This window comes from Platichthys flesus, chromosome 1 (genome assembly GCF_949316205.1).
Source record: "Platichthys flesus chromosome 1, fPlaFle2.1, whole genome shotgun sequence".
Lineage (NCBI taxonomy): Eukaryota > Metazoa > Chordata > Actinopteri > Pleuronectiformes > Pleuronectidae > Platichthys > Platichthys flesus.
In genome coordinates this window covers 28,823,418-28,843,113 of record NC_084945.1, presented here as the reverse complement: position 1 = coordinate 28,843,113, position 19,696 = coordinate 28,823,418, and the positions used below count along the sequence as shown (strand labels likewise).

General features: G+C 39.9%; 1 protein-coding gene across 1 annotated transcript in view; it reads right to left on the bottom strand.

Moving 5' to 3' along the window:
* cemip (cell migration inducing hyaluronidase 1) overlaps window positions 1–19,696 on the bottom strand; it is an 86,040-nt gene that overhangs the window by 5,018 nt on the left and 61,326 nt on the right. The window contains exons 14-24 of the mRNA XM_062390777.1: window positions 18,454–18,523; window positions 16,837–16,965; window positions 12,894–12,979; window positions 11,889–12,020; window positions 11,375–11,410; window positions 10,833–10,988; window positions 9,133–9,313; window positions 8,354–8,569; window positions 7,619–7,830; window positions 1,526–1,711; window positions 828–1,032 (exon numbers count right to left, since the gene is read on the bottom strand). Coding sequence (XP_062246761.1) covers window positions 828–1,032; window positions 1,526–1,711; window positions 7,619–7,830; window positions 8,354–8,569; window positions 9,133–9,313; window positions 10,833–10,988; window positions 11,375–11,410; window positions 11,889–12,020; window positions 12,894–12,979; window positions 16,837–16,965; window positions 18,454–18,523 — 1,609 coding nt within the window. The remainder of the gene's footprint in view (window positions 1–827; window positions 1,033–1,525; window positions 1,712–7,618; window positions 7,831–8,353; window positions 8,570–9,132; window positions 9,314–10,832; window positions 10,989–11,374; window positions 11,411–11,888; window positions 12,021–12,893; window positions 12,980–16,836; window positions 16,966–18,453; window positions 18,524–19,696) is intronic.

Genomic DNA, 19,696 nt, shown 5'->3' with positions numbered 1-19,696 from the left:
TACAGCCAATAGACCATTAATTACAGTGGAATGCATTTCTTAAAAACAAGGTATGTGCATAAAAATCCCAAAATCGGGGTTAAAGTATTTAAAGAGGCTGTGCGAAATTGAAATAAACAGAAAGAAAGAAAAAATACATATATATATATATATATATATATATATATATATATATATATATATATATATATATATATATATATATATATATATATATATATATATATATATGGGGAGAGCGTGGCCTAGGGGATAGAGCGGGTGCTCTGCAATAAGAAGGTTGCCGGTTCGAATCCCACTCTATCCCATCTGCATGCCTAAGTGTCCTTGGCAAGATACTGAACCCCTAGATGGCCCCTCATAAAATGATGAGTGTTCTAAAAATGTAAGTCGCTTTGGATAAAAGCGTCAGCTAAATGACATGTAATGTAATAATATATATTATAAATCTAGGAAACAATCAATCCAAGTATTCAATGTGAATTTGAAATAATTAGTTATTAACAAAGAAAGTATGTATCAAATGACAAAATAATGGAAAAACTGTACAGTATGCCAACACAAAAGTATTCCCCACCTAGGGGGAAAGATTAATATGTGACACACGGATCTACTTTCTCCGGTTATGTCTTCTCTGTTTGTTTTAGAGCATAATTTAAGACTTTAATGACCAACTTCAAAGTTATTTTTTGTATATATTCTGCTGAGAAAAAATTGTTGATTAAGATTTTTTTAATTAATGTATTTTTTTCTCCAGAATTGTTTTATTTGGATACCTCTGTTTTAGTATATAATACACACAAAAATCCTCCACCACTGTGTCTCACCAGCCTGGCGTTAGGTATCTTTCTGGGCATAGGTACATCCACAACGGGCAGCTCAGCGTGTCTGGGGTAGGCCTGGGCCATGCAGTTGCTGGGCGGACTGCCTTTAGGGATGATGGCTGTGATCTTCACCCTCTCACAACCCTTGGCGGAGCAGAAGGCAAACTGCTCCCTGTCGTTATGGGCCTTTACCTTCAGGAACAGCAGGCTGCAATCCACATAGTACATTTATGCATCCCACATTGCCTCTGATAACTGGCAATCATAGAAAATACAGTGACATGGTGAAACTCAAATTTATCTTGGCTAACATATATGGTGACAGGAAGTAGAAGCACATAAAGTCATTTAAAAAGGGGAGCTGAGCCCCTGAGAAGTCAGAGGACCAGACATTTTATTTTGTATGGAAATACATAATTTGTTGTGTTGTAAATATACATCACAGCTTACTGATCCACTTCCTTCCTCCTATAAGCAGTGATCAAGTGTGCCCACTTTCCGTTTGACCTTCAAATGAAGTCATTTAGATTACTGGAATAAACTGTTGCTTTGTTAAGACCCTTTCTAGTCGATTAACTTTAGTTTCTTGACCTATTGTAGACCAGATCTCCTCAAAAGCGATGTAGGAATAACTACTGAATGTATTAAAGTAGTCAAGACTTCCGTCACAAGTTGGTATGTAGTTGTATTGTGTGTCTCACCCTGTGTCTTCCTCCCAGTAGTAGTATCCTCTGATCAGGTGGGAATGGTTGATCTTCTCTGTCTGCTTCGTCCTCACAAAGACGCCAGTCTTGCGGGTCTGTTTGGTCAGGCGGTTGTGGATATCGGATATGATGGTGAAGTTGGTGCTTTTTGGGTAGCAGAGGCCAACATTAATCCAGTCATTTCTGACACACACAACAAAAGAGTCACAAAAATAATGATTTAATTTCACAGTAAAACCTGTCCACAGATCCAAAAGTAACATCACACATTCCTCCCTTCATCTCATCAGGTAAAATATCTCGTGACTTGGAAAAAGAGTCGGACAAATGAGTTGATCATTTGATCGATAGTAAACAACTGGTGGATTTAGTGTCTGCAGGATTGACAGCTTTGAGCATTACAGGGTTTCAATTGTTGGCTGCACAAAAATAAATGTCACCATTGAATCTAGCGCAAACAAATTGTAATCACTCCTGTGGCTAATAGATTTTAATTGTTTAACTTAACTTTGAGTTTAATAAAATAATTGAAATCAAGTTAAAATACAAAATTATCCTGTATACTACAATACTAGACACGAAAATAAGATAGTTGTAGCTTGCAATGGAAGGATGCATTTCTCAGCTGCGTTTGAAGGAGCCTTTGAAATGGGACAGCCTAGTAGGACCACTGCAGTTTCCAGTGAGTTTCACAAATGATAGCAGGCACAATGTTGAGCCACATAAAAACGTCACCAAACGTACTTCCTTGTGTGTGGTTGTGAAGATGAAGCCTCACATTTAATAACAAGCATTACTGCTTAGGTCTGTGCATGGTAATTCACATGTAGTGTTACCGATTAACAAACATTTCTCTCAAGCAACATGTGGTGTATGGACAGGACCGATCAAAAAGACAGACACTGCAATATCTAGATCTACCGCAGATACTGGAAGCAAGGATGTAAGATTGATTGAAAAAGTACGGTTAGTGTTGTGCTTTTGTCCATGACACACAATGACATACAATACTAGACACGAAAATAAGATAGTTGTAGCTTGCAATGGAAGGATGCATTTCTCAGCTGCGTTTGAAGGAGCCTTTGAAATGGGACAGCCTAGTAGGACCACTGCAGTTTCCAGTGAGTTTCACAAATGATAGCAGGCACAATGTTGAGCCACATAAAAACGTCACCAAACGTACTTCCTTGTGTGTGGTTGTGAAGATGAAGCCTCACATTTAATAACAAGCATTGCTGCTTGGGTCTGTGCATGGTAATTCACATGTAGTGTTACCGATTAACAAACATTTCTCTCAAGCAACATGTGGTGTATGGACAGGACCGATCAAAAAGACAGACACTGCAATATCTAGATCTACCGCAGATACTGAAAGCAAGGATGTAAGATTGATTGAAAAAGTACGGTTAGTGTTGTGCTTTTGTCCATGACAAACTGTTGGGCTATTTAGGTAAATGCTCACCTTCTGACACCCCTTCAAAATGGTGTGTGAGAGTGAAGACTTTGCCTAATGGTTCAAATTAGAATTATGGTCAGGTCAGGGTTTCTTAGGGTTGGAGTTAGGCATTAAGTTAGGGTGGTTATGGTTCAGGTAGGGGGCTAGGGAAAGCATAATGTCAATAAGTGTCCTAACAAAGACCAAGTTACAAATGTGTGTGTGCATGTGTGTGTATGCATATGTGTGTGTACTTCAATTGGAAGAGAAGTCTCAAATAGCATTTAAACATGTCATTAAAGCTTTATTCAGAAAAAAAGGCTATAATAACTTAATTATACTCAACCAATCTCCCCCCAAATCCACGATCAGTTAGTATACCCTTAAAAAAGACAGCAGCTGTTTAAAAAATAAACAAGTCATATTTCAGTTCTTTCTGCAGAGAATCAATCTCACTTGCTGTATTCATGCACAAACTGTAGATGGGGTCACTGGTGTATGCACCATCAATGGAAATATACTGTTTTGGTTCTACACTGTCCATGTCAGGATGGATTCAGGCCATAGGGAATAGCTGACGTGCTTGAAATGACGATCTTCCTTTATTCAGTTTAAAATGCAGAGGGCCACACTGTTTGAAAGGAGGAGCACAACGTGAGACTCGCCTTTCTGTGGTCAACCATTGTAAATAACAGGAGTGAGAGAAATGAGCTAACGGCCTCCATCAGATTACTTTCCTCATCTGAGTGGCCTCAGGAGCTGCCCTGCCATTTACAGAAGTCCTTTACAAAAGATCAGTGAGGAAAACAAAATTAGTCTAGTCAGCTAACTTCCCCTGCCCACAACACTTTATTTTGTTTATGTGTTCTCTCCCTGTATTTTCTCTTTTTAACTTGGTAGCAATTTAACCACCCAGATGAACTCATCAGTATACTTCAAACAAAGGGCTTTTCAGAGTCTAGGGCACCCCTTCGCTTTCAGTATATTTGAATTCTCGAAACAAGAGTTGTGCTCATGTTACACAGAAACTGACCAAGTGGAGGGTGTGAGTAAGCAAGGTTTGAACTTCTCTCTATGCCAGAACAGGGCGGCTGTGCCTCAGGAAACATAGTGGGTTGTCCACTATGTGTCCTTGGGCGAGACACTGAACCCCAGATTACCCCTGATGACTGTGCCACAGTGTTTGAGTGATATGTGATGATTGCAAAACTGTTGTTCAAAAATGATTTGAATGGGCAACACTTGTCCGACCAGATATTTTGATATATAAATTCAGACAATCTGACTTTGAATGACAAACTAGGCAGATGTGCTACTGTAAAACCACTGAGCAGAAGAAAGCATTTTGAAGAATGATTCTAGCATTGAGGGAAGTGGACCGTTGTGTGCAGACCACCAGAGTTTAACCATTGACTGTGACCGTGGTTTGTTTTCCATACCACAATCGTTGATTTGTGCCAAACGAGAGGGTGTTTGAGCGGGCTTTACACTACAGCTCCCTCTGGCATCACAAAACTCTTGACACAACTTTTTCCCACACAAGCAGTTATATTGCCCCAACACCTGTACCCAAACTTTGAAGTGTGGAATTGGTGTAGTTCTCCATTTGATGTCTCAGCATCCTTTAAAGAAATAGATCGTATGATATCATCTGAGCAAAGGTAAACATGAAAGTGCTTCGCTCTCTTCTAACTGATACCTCTGAAATGTGGAGTGAAAGGCTTGACTCCTCCTGGCTACAATCCTAAAGCCTGCTGGATCTCTCTCCAAGTATTTTCATACAAACGGGATTAAAGGCACATACATTTTCCCCATCATAAACAGCTATGTTTTTGCTTTTTAGTTCAGAGCTTGGTAAATAGTCATGTTTAGAAAGTTGTGTGATACTGTATGTGACATTTGTGGGGAACACTACATGAGTGAAACAGTAAATACCTGGAACAAAGACAGCATTTTGAATCTAACTTGAATCTTCCTCTGTGTTTGAAAGGTGCTTTATAAATAACATTGCCTTTTCCACAACACCAGACCAAAATCCGGCATCCACTGGAAAGAGGTTAAAGGTCAGCAGGAGGCAGTAAATTGCTGGAGAAAGATGAGGGTGTCCACATCTGACAATAGTCCATGTTTGATCATGGAAGTTTGCATCCACCCACAAACATAACAACCTGTTATCTAAGAAGTGTGGTCCATGACATTTGACACCGCTCCAATTACTGAATATGACACCATTGCCTTCTACCTCTCGACCTCCTTTCCCCTCTCCATGGTGTCCGCTCCAGTGCCTCTCCAATAACAGTGTGATGGAGGAGCTGAGAGTACAAGCTGTAAATCACATCATGGATGGTTGATGGAAATATATGAAGTCCAAGAGCTACTCTCTGTGTTCAAAGTGCCAGGCTTGTAAACATGTCAAATGCTGGTCGAGAACTAGCTGATTCAAAAAGGTGAATTGGTGTCTGCAGTAGCATGGGTATAGTTAGCAATGGTGCAGCAGCATCAGTGTGTCTGTGAACACAGGATGCGTTTAAGCAGAGTTTTGGGCTATTTCCATTTTGGCTTGATGTAAAATAGAAAATGGTCCTGAAGTTCAAACATATGCTTCAAACCAAATTTCTGATGTGCAGTTTAAGGAAAAAGCTAAATTACCTGAGCAGACTTTAGAATGTATAAAAACATCACAATTCCAAAAAAGGAAGCCAAAATATGTGGATGCCCCCTGGTGGCTGGTTGCAGTTTCGGTCATAAACCCGCCCTCTACATGTTAGTAGATGGCACTAAACTAAAACTTCAAAAGACAAGATGGAAGCACCCATACACTTTGGCCTCATTTTGTGCAATAGGAGGAATTTGGGACACGTAGTCCATCTTAATATCCGGTCATTGGTGCAGACACCTTGGAGAGGCGGTGGTCTAGTGGCAGAAATTTGGACTATGGGCAGAGAAGGTCTCTGGTTCGTCTCCGGTTCGACTCCACGGAGAGACAACAAAAGACGATCCTGGAATGATCTGTCCAAAAATCCAAGAATCTCCCTACCCTGTCTAGTGCCCCTGAGCAAGGCACCTTACTCCCCCAACATCTGCTCCCCGAGCGCCGTACATGGTCGCTCACTGCTCTGTGTGTCCTGCACACAGATGGGTTAAATGCAGAGGTTAAATTTACCTACCTGCATGAGTGTGTTGTGCATGTCTGTGCATGTGTTTGGTACAATTAAACATATCTTAATCTTAATCTTAATATCTCAACAAAGAGATTCCACAGATCTGAAGGACAACTTAAATACATTTCTGTAGATGCACTGTTTGATCCAGACTGAGTTTAAGTCAACAACCTAATTTTGGCAAACAAGGTTTTAAGTAGACTAAATACATTTTACATTTACCCCACTACCAAATGTTCCTATGTCCCGCACAACACGTTCCTAAGTCTGCACGTTATCATCTTGTAGACAACACACAAAAAATTGAGCATCCAGGATAATAACATGACGTTATTGATTGTGTGCCTGTTAGTAAATTTATTTTTAGCAATGATAATAATGACAATAATAATACAAATCACCCACAAAATCATTAATATTTCACAGCATCCTTATCAAGATAAATTGTGTGCGCAAGTTTCCACAAGTAATTATTTTAAATGTCGTGGCACTTTTAACTGTAACTCTCATTCTGTGGTATCTGGTCTGACGATTGGAGAACTGATCCAAACCTCATTTTTATATACGGTACTTTTATCAACCAATCAATCAAATTGTATTTGTATAGCCCATATTCACAAATCACAATTTGTGTCATAGGGCTTAGAGACAATATATTGCCATAAAACTGGGGTATGGACAGAGAGCTGTTCTCATTCCAAATATCAGTCAAGCCTTATATTGCTGATGACATTACATTGCTAAACTGGTTTGTGATACTTTTTAAAGGGATATTAGAATGTGGTTATTTTAAAAACCAAAGTGACAGGGCAATATTAGATAGTATTTTTATTTTTGCTCGGTCAGAGATATTTAAAGTTTAGTTTGATTTGTGATTTGTAATAGTAGTTGCCTTGTTTGCAGCTTCTATTTCTTTCTTAAGTGCATACGTGTGCGTGTGTGAGTGTGTGCTTTATGTAAAAAAGTAATGAGCTATTGAGTCTTACTTATTAAAGGTCCCGTGTGTAAGATTAAGTGAATGGGATCTATTGGCAGAAATTTAATATAAAAATCTTAGTGATGTTTTCACTCGTGAGTTTCATCTAAGTTGTACAAATTGTTGTTTTTCTTTACTCTAGAAGGAGCCCTTTATCCTTAAATACTTCATATTTATTCTGAGCAGGTCATCACTATGGAGGCTGCCAAGTTTCTTTTATAGTAGCCCAAACTGGACAAACTAAACATCTTTTGAGTTTTTATGAAAAAGGCTACCACAGGTTGTCTTTCATGCTTGGAAGGGGAGGGTGAAGTTAGGGGGATTCAGCTGCAACATGAACTTCACCACAAGCAGTATCTAAATCTTACAAGCTGAACCTTTAAGTAATGTTGAACAAAAATCATTGATAAATAAACTAAATGTTTCTCCTCTGATCAAACAGGACTTGAATGACGGTGGTTGTTTTTCATGAGTGTGTGTTATGTGCTGTCACAGGTGGGACTCATGTGTCCACTGACTTGTTGAAGTTGATGAGCCAGATCGTGACCTCAGCAGGCGCCGCCTGGTCCCAGTGTATAGTATAGCCTTTGGCCAGTGTGATCACAGGCTGGAACTGCTGGTAGTGTTTTCTCTTCCCCAGGGCGCCCTCTAGCATCAGGGGCCGATCAGGATACTCATCCCTCACCATGTACATGTTTAGGTTGGCAGGGTTACGTGTCTGCACATAGATCTGAGTAGAACACAACAATTGAGTCGGAAGGCTGCTGTGAGCTAAGGACCCCTGGTGTACCTGTTATTGGATCCATTTAGCCATTTAGAACTAATACAACCAATACAGCAAATTTCCCAAAACACATGCACTGAATATCAGAAATAACATATTTTTAAAACATAATTAATTAATCTCCTTATTTGCTCAAGAGGTATTTTAGCATTGCTAATTTTTCCAACCACCAGAAATAAATGATATAATTATACAATATTTAAAGAAGTTTTAAGGAAAGTTTATCAACAGAATCAACCATCAACAATAGCCTAAGCCCTTATGAACAATTCATATGCATGATTGATTCTCATTTCACACAGAACTAACACTATTCTGGTCTTATTTGTGTTTTCACAGAACTTTGATTGGGATTTTAAATTGCATGTAATCAACTAATGCCAGACAGGGTGTAACAGAAAGCAGATTTGTGTTTGAGGAGGCTGATGTGGTGTGATAAGTGAGTTTGACCCCTGATTACAACCCCTACCTGTGCATAATGACCACTGCAGATCGCAGCCTTCCAGTCAGGCACGTCGATGCAGTCAGGGTGACGGAGCAGCCAATTATCCTCTTTAACCAGGAAGGCTCCGGGATACTCGCTGACTGAGCCATCAATATCATGGAACACTGTTGTCTTGTCCCCGTCCATCTGCATCTTATTAAACCAGGGACCCGGTTCCCCAAAAAACACCCGAGACGTGATCTACAGTGGAGAGAAATAGTGAGAGGCATTCATGTGAAGCTCCCAGTGAGTATTTTGTGTACAGATGTAGTTTTTTTTAATCTTCTAATCTTCTCCAATTGTTCAAGAAAATGTTTATCTTTTAAAGATAGACTGAGCTTGATCTGGATTTCAGTTAGTACAGTTTACAGAACATAAGATTCAATAACTTGAATAATTTGAATTAATTTTTGTGTTATTTTTAATTTAATTTTTGATGAAGAAAATTCAGCGGGTAATTTGCAGTAATTTGTTATGCAGTTGGAATTATTTTACACAGGGGCTCTTCCTAACTTATTCACCAAAACAGAACCCGTCTCCCCAGAGAGTCCAATATCAATAAATCACCCGAGGGTCATTTGTTCAGCCGATCTTGAGCTCTGAGTACACTGCCCACAAGGCACTTTTACAGAGAGTTGAGTCCACTTGCCACATCCTATATTAGCTTGCTTTTCCAATGTCCATTATTTTTTTTCCATTTATTTATATGAAAAATATCCTAAGGGATACTTGTTTTTGTGTATTTCACACAAATGGTGACTTACAGGTACGTGGTCAAAAGTGATGTCAGTGACATTATTGTTGGGGCAGCTCTGCCACGAATTGTTGAGCCTGAAGCCAAAGGCACTGGTGTGCCGTCCGGACAGAGCTGTGTACTTCCGAAATGTGCAGTTCTGTACGTTGATGGGTCCGTCATAAATCTGCATGCCCCGGATTGGAAAATCACTGCAGGGAAAGACAGATCCCACACATACACACACACACCCACACACACACACACACACACACACACACACACATACACACACACACACACACACACACGCACAAACACACACACACACACACACACACACCATCAACTGAAAGAAGCCACCAATCAATAATACTGGGCCAATCAATCTTTTTAGATGCCACGGTAATTCCACAAGGATAAGGCAGTGTCAGGTTTGGAAATAGAATGTCAACATTCAGTGTGACATTCTAAAGGGAAAGGGAAGTCTGGGGCCCCCTGCTTGAGCTGCTCCCCCCGCGACCCGACCCCGGATAAGCGGATGAAAATGAGATGAGAGATGAGACATTCAGTGTGATGCTTTCAATGTCAGACACAGATAAGTGCTGGTACAGGGAAAAAAGCAGCATCGTGTGTGCACAAATCTTTTTTCTATCTAATGGCCTCTATCAACTGTTCCACACTGCACAGCGTGAGAGCACTTAATCAATGATGTGCCCGGGTTCATCTGGTTCCATCAAAAAATGTCAGCCTTAAGAGGAAGCATCCAAACAGAAGCCCTTTATATGGAGTTCTATTTCTCCTCCACAATAAAGGAATCTCTAATACAGTAATACTGCTGTTGAGACATTCCCTCTTTACTCTGCCAAGTGGGCCAGGGCACAGGGCTGATTTCTAGAATACCATGTCTGCTCTCTCACATACCAGCCAGCATTAAGCTTCAACTGCACCCAAAATACTTGGACTTAAAAAGTATCTGTCAAATTGTTCTCACTCTGCTCTTTAACGACTTAGCAGCTGTGCTAAGATGCCAGCTAAAATGAAACAGGTTTTCAGTGTTTTCATGCAACATTTTTCCATTTCCCATCCATATATGATGTTTTATTAGTGTTTCAAACTCATATTTTACACATGAGTTGATATATAAGCAGCATATTTAGCATATTTTAGCTAAACATGTCTCTTCTAAGTGACATTATTCAAGCTGAGCATGTCCACCACTTCTTCCTCCAACTTTCAAGCTTACAATGGTGGTGTACTTGATATTGAAAATGTTCTGATTAGTATGGTTTTGGTGATATGCAGATCAAAACTGTCAACTTGATGTGTGCCACAATTTAAACTGGGCTATGTTTGGCTGGAAAAGTTGGGATGTCTAGGCATCATGGCTGAAATTAATTTACTGGTGTATTGGTTTTGAGTATATAATAGTTTTGTGCATGATTCTGTCATGGTCTGGATCAATGTCATCTTCAGGTGGGTCTTCTTTGACCTCTCCTTATCCAGCAAATCTGTAGTTTCTATACTACTACTACGATTCACCAATATATATGACATTGAGATTTACCACTGGGTCACCAATATACCAAACCAGGATCACAGTGTCCTTGACAACAAAGACAAACGTTTCTATAGGCTACCAACAATATTTGTGGAGGCAGTTTAGGCAGATGAAAGTTTGTGGGTCAAAACTAAAGCAAAGCGCTAAAAGAGGAAATGAGCGTTACTTACACGCCCCGTGGCAAGGTCCTGCCAGTGGGATCAGAGCCCCCGGGGCCCCAGATCTGGTTGTCAGGGAGGTGCATCCCACGGTTGTCACTTTCACCCACAAACAGTGAGTTCTTCACCTGCTGGCAAGAGCCATCATCATCTGGAAACGTCCCTCCACTGCACACACAGAAGGGAGAGGTAGAGGCTGAAAGAACCAGTAGTGGCACTGGAGATAGTAGATGTAGGAGAAGTATCATCGAGTATCAGCCAGGGGAAACAGAGGCTGAGGTGCCATGACAGTTATTACTGTGCTGCTGAGTTCATGAGGAGCAAAAAATAAAAATATAAAGAGAAGGAAGTAATGAGTCCATGGACACGCATCACAAAGCCAGTTTGGTAGACATGAATGAACTTTCTTTACTTTGTGAGTGTGGATGTGTACTGGTCTTATTACATATCTTTGCAGGGAAGATCTATATATTAAGGGAGGGAGCGAGAGAGAGAGATAAAACAACATAAAACACGATAAATTAGCAAAAACAAATATAAGGAGATCGGTTTACCTTGCCAGAGTGAGGCCTATACCATTATCAGCAAATCTAAAAAGAGAAAAAGAGAATATTAATGCTGCAACAGTATCAGTCTGAAGTTCCTGAGAAAACACACACAAACACACACACAGTCTGAAGGAGATAAAAAAGTTATTATAAGATAGGAATTAATTTCTTACTTTCTTCTCTGTCAATGGGGTGAAAAAAACAGAACCGATTCTGAAACCCTACCTTCAGCCGAAAGTTGACAACAAACATACACTCAGTGATCACTTTATTAGGAACATAACCCACATAACTCATGTTCATGAAACCAGTTTGAGACTTTAACTTTGTGACATGGATTATTAACTATTAAGCTACAATACTCAGATAAACTGTGACACTTAAATCATGATTGATTTGTATAAAATCCCCAAGTTTGTCAAAAAAACATTCATTACATGACACCATCACCAACCGCCTGGTTACTTAACTATTTTGTGATATTTAGTGTTTTGGATCCAAATGTTCTTGCAGTACTCACTGGCAGTCATCCAGCCACACATCTCCTCCCCTCAGCCAGGCTCCGTGGTCCTGGTTCTTATAGGCCACAAAGTGGTGGATGAGAGCGGGGACTCTGGGTTTGAAGGGGTCAGCACCCTGGTGGGGGCCGTACCTAAACAATTCATCGACACATGCAACAACACACATATTCACGGAGGGGAGAAAGAGTGTTTGCATTGGACAATCTTTTCTTTTGTGTGATATTCAGGGCAACTCTTAACTTTAATGATTATTTCTGCAGAAAAATCTTCTCTCGCTTCAACTAAAAATCCTTCATATTTCAATCAAGTGTATTTTGATAATCAATAATCCTATTGTTTCACTTTAAAGTGACACTGGATGTGTTTGTGTCCCTCTAGTTTTTGGACTTAACTAAAGTGGTCTTTAATCCAGTCCTGATATGAGAATTCAATTTGAATCCAGAAGCAGAGTCACAAGAATATTGCAGAGTGCAAACACACTGAATAGCTACTGACAACTGCTGGCTATAGCTTTATATATGAGGTATGATGACAAACTAATGATTCCAACTCCGATAGGTTTAACTGTTACATTTAATCTTTTTAAATGATTTCAGCAAGACAAAATAGAACAGCAGTCAAAAGTCCAGTCAGGACCAGAAATACCTTCGCTGAGAATGTTTTCTGACAAAGACATGATGTTCCCGTTTGGAGGGGCATCACTGAGCTGAAGAGGGATCTGTGTGTCAGGTCAGGATGACACACTGGTTCATTCACACGCGTGGTACACAGGCTGCTGCTCTACTTTTTTACTTGAGCTGATTTCAATGGGAATCTCAAACTTGTGTTGGACCGATATTTAAAGTGACTCTTCCTACTGTTGTTCTATAGTTGTTGGTTACAAAACATCAACAGGAAACACAACAGTTACATAGTGCAGCAAATTCCATCAAGCTGAATTACACTGGGTGTGATTTGACTTCAGTTTGTCATACAGGGTAATATTCATAGCTGAGGAGACTGACCTGGCTCCAATCAGAGAGAGGAAGGGTCTCTTGTCCTTGTCATTCGCCTGGGTGGTCTTTACTCCATTATCGAGGATCATTCCAGCCTGGAACATAAATAATAAGATCTATATGTTGAAAGCAGTAGGTACACATATACTAAACCCACACAATAGAGTTCAATATAAGAAAGGTTAGGTTATTATTATTATCATCATTATCATAGTTAACTGTTGCTACCATCATTAATTACATGTTCAAATCTATAAATATCCTTCAAATTGTTTTCATTATAAACTTTGATTATTGATGATGTTCTCCTACATGTGGCATCTATTGCACTTCTGTCCGTCCTGGGAGAGGGATCCCTCACATGTGGCTCTCTCTGAGGTTTCTACGTATTTTTACCCTGTTAAAAGGGTTTTTAGTAGTTTTTCCTTACTCTTGCTGAGGGTTAAAGCCCTATGAGATGAATTGTAATTTGTGAATATGGGCTATACAAATACAATTTGATTTGATTGATTGAACCAGTCAGACAGAGCTTAAATATGATGGTTATATAGTCCCCCCCCCTTCTCCTCTCTCTTCTACACCCATTTCTCCTCTGTTTCCAAAGTGCCAGTCTCCAAAGTGCTGCTCATTGTGGGAACTGTTGGGTTTCTCTATTCATTTTTAAAGTCTTGACCCCTATGTTAAGTGCCATGAGATAATGTATATTGTGATTGGGCGCTATACAAATAAAACTGAATTGAATTGAATAGGTCGTCAAGCTGTTTATTGCGACCCATATAATTTATTACAAGGCGATCTCTAGTGGCTGTAGTATTTATAACGGCATCAATGGAAAAAGCCAGGGGACAAAGTTCGCATTAGGGAGGAGAGGTTATAGAGGATGGATGGGCTGATATACCACAGGAGTTTTATAGGAGACCACTGATTGTTTCCTGTGTGGAACCGATAATCAATGTTTTTTTCTTTTTTCCACAACCTTAACCTCATATTTTTTATGTAACCATGACAACAAACATCCTCTATCCTTTAAGAATGTATTTTAACCCACAGTATGATCCGTTCTCAAACCTAACCAAGCAGTTCTGTGTCGGCACACAACCACGTCTTTCTTTGCATCTTTATTATTGTCTCCATGGTGATGTTTGCTGATTTGTGAAAGAAGAGACAAATGGTCTATATGGCCTTATGGATCGGAGGACTGCTGGTTGAAGACTTTGTTACCTAATGGGGTTTCAACAAAACCTTCTCTCTATTTGAAATAAATATAAAAAGAATATGAAAACACTCCCAACTTTCCAACTGTGTCATAGCAATTATTACGTAATGACCGACCTTTTAGTTGTGCTGAAACATAGTGTTACTTACTCCTCTCATGCAGGTAGAGAGTGTGAGTGTCAATGTGAAGCTTGTTTATTGGCTTCTTTAACCAATTAATCAGGCTCAGTAGATGAGGACTTACACATATCTTTTATGATCCTTTCCAGACAGACAGTTCAGCATCAGGTCTGAATAAGCAGCAGTGGATGTTCTTATTTAAATTATAAGTCTTGACTATCCTACAATTCCTGGTCCCTGACAATCTCTGTGGTAGGTTCAATAAAGCTGCAATTAAACCTTGACCTACTGAATTTTGCTGACATAATTCCTTACTTGAAAGAGTGTCCTGTCTTTTTATCACCTGCCCAAAGCCGGACATACAAGGGCAAAAGTATACAGCAAAAGTAAAAAAATACCTTTGTGTGCTTGACGTATATGGTACTATTGTAGTACCTGGCTACATCATAGACTGTACATAAAGATGGGTGCTGATGTTCTCAACTTCCACCTGCAGTACAAAAAACTCAAATATCCTGGATCCAGGTACTGCCCTCTTGCACATTTTATGTAATTTGGAGCCGTTGCAGCTGTATCCAGCCAATGCATGCTCTTGACCAATCGCAAAGGTGGTGGTCTTTTGGGTTCTACACTGTAGATGGCAAACTAGACTGTCTTTTAACACATTTTAAGGCTGACCTGTCAGCAGCAGCTGACTAGGCTCTAAAGATGAGCGAAGCAATGTTAAGCGTTAACCTTATCAGACTCGCTATTCACAGGGGGCAGCAGGGTTTAAATATATATCATATCAAATTCCTTCAAACTTGAATGACACCCCTAATACCTCACTACTTTAAAATCAAGGAAAAATATACCAAATCAGTTTTTGTCTCACTTCCAATTTCAAAACCAGGCTTGAAACATTCTATACAACTTCCAAGTAAAATGAAAACAGTGATAATGATAAAAGCCATCCTTAGCCAGTGTGCCGCCTCTAAACCTAGACCCCATCACTGAGCTGCTTCTGTGACTGCCCAACCTTCAGCCCCGACATGACCTTTTCTCTCACAAACATCCTGGGGTGTGAGGTTGACATGAGTTATGCCCCCATTAGGATGATCCAAATTCTAAGCGAAAAAAGGGAAGGAAAGAGAGAAACAGTAGAGAAAAGAGATCACAGTTGGGGGCAGAGAGAGGAGGAAGATAACAATAACACTTCCTCTCCACCAGCGCCTCATAAATCTCTGCTGGAGCTGTGCTGTGCTTGTTGCCGCAGGCGCCTCTAAACTCTCTCCTGTGCTCTCCATCTCATCCCTCTGCTTTGGCTCGCTCTCCTCTCGCTCTCTCACTTCCTCTCTTTGTTACAAAGCAGGTCACATGTGACACTGTGAAATCTTTCTCATTTCTATGTTGATAAATTACAGATTTGTATTCAATACTGGAAATAACGAGTAAATAATGAATCACTATGCTGTTAAAGCTGCTGGTTTTTAGCCCTGCTTACACATTAGAAAAAACGCACAAATAAACCAGTTCAACATGTAACAACCATTATCAGATCACATAATGTGATCACATAATGACTCATAGTTACAAAGAAGGAAGGAAAAAAACATTGGTTATTCTAGGAAAACAGGCTCCTGTTGTATTGTCATACTTTCTGTGGGATGTTTATTGAACCTGCATCCAAATAATGGTTCAGAGGCCTTTCCACGATTTAATAATGCACTTCCATGAAGTTGGGGACCTCACACGATACAGAAGATTGCACACAGCTAAAGCACAAACTACCGGTGTTATGGCAAGTTACGTAACACTGGCTGACAATGCTGTCTGCAGCCAGGCTAGTGAGACATAACTGTGCTATGAATAAGACGCCAGCTTCATGTCTGTTTAAAAAAAAAAGAGGCAAACAATTCTGCACGCTCATTCACAGTCCAACGATATACTCTGCATGTTTACCCAATATTGTTACAGTTAGTTCTTGGACAAACTAACCTCATTCAGGAACAGAGTGTGACAACAGAATAACCCAAAATAAATCAGAACGCTATATGAAAACATAAATGGGTGAGTAAACCTAAGAAACCCAAACAGTAAACAAGACTCCCCCTCAGGGTGGTGTTGGCAACGCAAACAAAAACTGGCCTCCAAATACAGGCCTGAGGAAAAAAACTGTAATTAAATGTAATGTGCCTGTCACATATTGTGCATAAAAGTTAAGCATCATGCACATTTCTAAAGAAATTCAGCAATATTATTATCTTGTGGATTTGTTTTCTATATATTATCTCAGTATCATCGTCCCATTAATCACAGGGTCTGTATGTGTGTAACCACTTGGCTTTGTCATTGCTGATGCATGTGGTATGATTGCTAACGACCCACAATTAAATGGTTTCTGTATACTCAAAGGGAAAAAAAGAATAAGGAAGCAAAGTTAAATGGGACTTACTACACCTTCTAAAATATGACCAATTATACTTTCCTTTATAAAGAGAATTTGAAATAAAGGCCTGCTTCAAAAAGAAGCCTGCCTCAAATTAAAGCCTCTTATCTTTGCAGTTGAGGTAAATAAACATGTCCCTGGTCACAGTTCCTTTTTTTCACCTGCAGCTACGTTCATGCTCAGACTTACCCTGTGGTTGGAATGTGCTCTGTTGTTGATGAACTGGCCCATAGGAGTGTGTTCTGTGTGTCCAGGGGAGTACAGCCCCTCTGAGGGGCCGGTGGGCACATGGTGGAAGATGTACCAGAAGCCTGTCTCCTGAGGGTTCACACACACACACACACACACACACACACACACACAAGCACACACATACACATATCCACACACACACACACACAAACACACAGTAGTATTTTTTAAGAGAAGCATGCAAATAATTTAGTTAAACGCCTGCAGCAAATGAACTTCCTGAACTGAACAATCCAAAAAGTTTAACAAATAAACAGTAATGTGGTGTGTGAAAAATTATCTCATAAAGTCTCAAAACTTCATTGATTTATTAAACCTCCAGCTTTTTGGTAACGCCTGAGCTACAAAGGATCTGAAAATGAAGCCAAGTGATTCCTTCATAGCAGGGCAGGCTGTCAAATTAGAAATATCTCCGGCCTGAAATTTCTCCAGTCTGAAATGTCATTGCAGAAATTGCAGCCAAGACGAACTGTAAAAATCCAGACAAGATCTGGAAGATCAAGAGAACTTTGAGATAAAACTGTGCCGGACAGAGAGGAAAATATTAAAAACCCTACAAAATGTGTGTAAGGCAGCTCAGGATCCTGTGGCTGACACAGGAGTTGTGCTTCACTGCTCCATAGTGGAGAACTGATGAGTCATCAGAGCGAAACCTTATTTGCTTCCTCATCACAGACATTAACACCATGAAGTCTGGACAGAAACGTGTTGATAAACCAGTCAGAAGGAAGCAAGGGATTTGGATGGATGGAATCTAAACTGAGCTCTTTGAATACAGCCTACAGTGCTTGGAGAAAAAAGCTGCATCTATTGAAAAGAACATCTAACTACCTGTGAATCACTTAACTCAGGGGTTGTGCAACAAGGCATGGACAGAGAGGCAAAACAATTTCACTAAAATGCAAAGATGCAAATTACTTGAGCTACTTGATGAAACACCATTGGAACATTTGTCTGATTTGAACATAACTGAATACTTGTGGATTCATCCAAAGCTCATCAAGAGAAAGGAGCCCGAACCCTTGCACATTTCGAATGTCTGTCTTATTCATTTTTGTTTTGGGGGTGCACAACTTTCGAACAGACACAAATAGTCGGTTGGTTTAAAAAAAAAAGAAGAAATTGTGGAGCAAATATTCATGTGAGGTTTATTCATATAAGAAGAATATTCACATTTCCTAACACATAACTACAGCCCTGTCTGAACCACTCTGCATGTCAGCCTGCCTGTTTTGTTGTTGTTCTTCGCACGTACATGAATGCAAATGAGAAAAGTTATTACATTGGAGAGAAAGAATGAGATTCTATTCTGCCTGGCGTATCCGTGTAAAATCCCAGGAGCATGATCTTAATTGGCACTCTATCATAGTGAAAGTGCGGCAGTGCTTCTGTCTGTTGTCTGCTTGATTCTGAAGTTAATAGGAGTATACAGCCATTAATCTGACCTGGCAACGTAGTAATGAGACAGACCTCCACCTAGGGAGATATTGAGTGTGTAGCGTAGGACGGGGAGAGGAGGGTGAGGAGAGTGAAAAGCTGGAGTGAGAAACTCACCTCTGAGCCTGCAGCAGCACAGTTGATGAGGTTGTTATTGGGGTTGGTGATCCAGAAAGTTGAAGTCGCGCTATAAAGAGGGAGTGTGTTGGGAAGGAAAGAGAGACAAAGAGCATGGTTATTGGATTTCACACTAATAATTTGAACCGGTGATGTAACTGTAAATAAGTGTGAACAATGTCTCTCAGAAGACAGCAGCAGTAACCGAGGCAGCGACTGACAGCAGTGCAGCACACAGATTCTGTTCCATGTAAAAAGATTCAGGGAATATTTAATCTTGATATAAAAACTACATAGGTTTCATGAAAATTTATATAAATGAGCTCAATTGTCATAAATTAATTGTAAATAAAAACCTTTATGGCAGAACCTTATTGAAAACCTTTTTTTTACAGACAGACGGACACACCAAGTTCTGTGCAGCTCATTAACAAATTATGTTGCTCAGATATTTGTGGTTGTACTGTTGGACTAAATCTTTTTCTGGGTTCTGGTGCTAAGCAGAGAGCTCTGCTTATTACTGGTATTATTATTCACACCAACTGATCCCATTACAGGTGGAAGGCTATACGTTTAAGGTTCAGTGTGTACAATTAAGTGACATCTAGTTGTGAAGTGTCATGTTGCAGCTGAATACCCATCACCTCAACCTCCCATTCCAAACATGACAGAGAACCAGTGGCAGCCTTCAGTTGTCATAAAAACTCAAAAGGTTTTTAGTTTATCTAGTTTGAGTGACTGTAAAAAACACGGTGGCCTCCATAGAGAGGACCCAGTCCTGATTTAAATATAAAGGTCCCATTCAAAGGTAAAGAACACAATAATTCCTACAGTTTAGATGAAACACACTGTTGAAAACGTCACCAGGATCCTCCTTTCTATCCCTCTCTCTTTCCCTCTCACTCCATCACACACTCTAACATATCAATTACTGACACATCTGTACAGTCAAACTGGTTAAAATATAATTTGAAGTAAGGTCTTGAAATTCAATGTTAAGTGACTTGAGATAATGTATATTATGATTTAGGGCATTTACAAATAAAATAGAATTGATTTGAAGTGACACCTGATAACAAGTGATTACAGGAGACACATTCTAATGCCAGGTGTAAATCTCAGACAGTATTTTCTTCTGCAACGTTCAGTCTGCTGTGCTGAATCAACTGCTGAGGGTAGACTCCCCTCCTCTCATGTTTTGCAAATCTCAACAGGAACAATACGCAGGTACGCAAGATGAAAC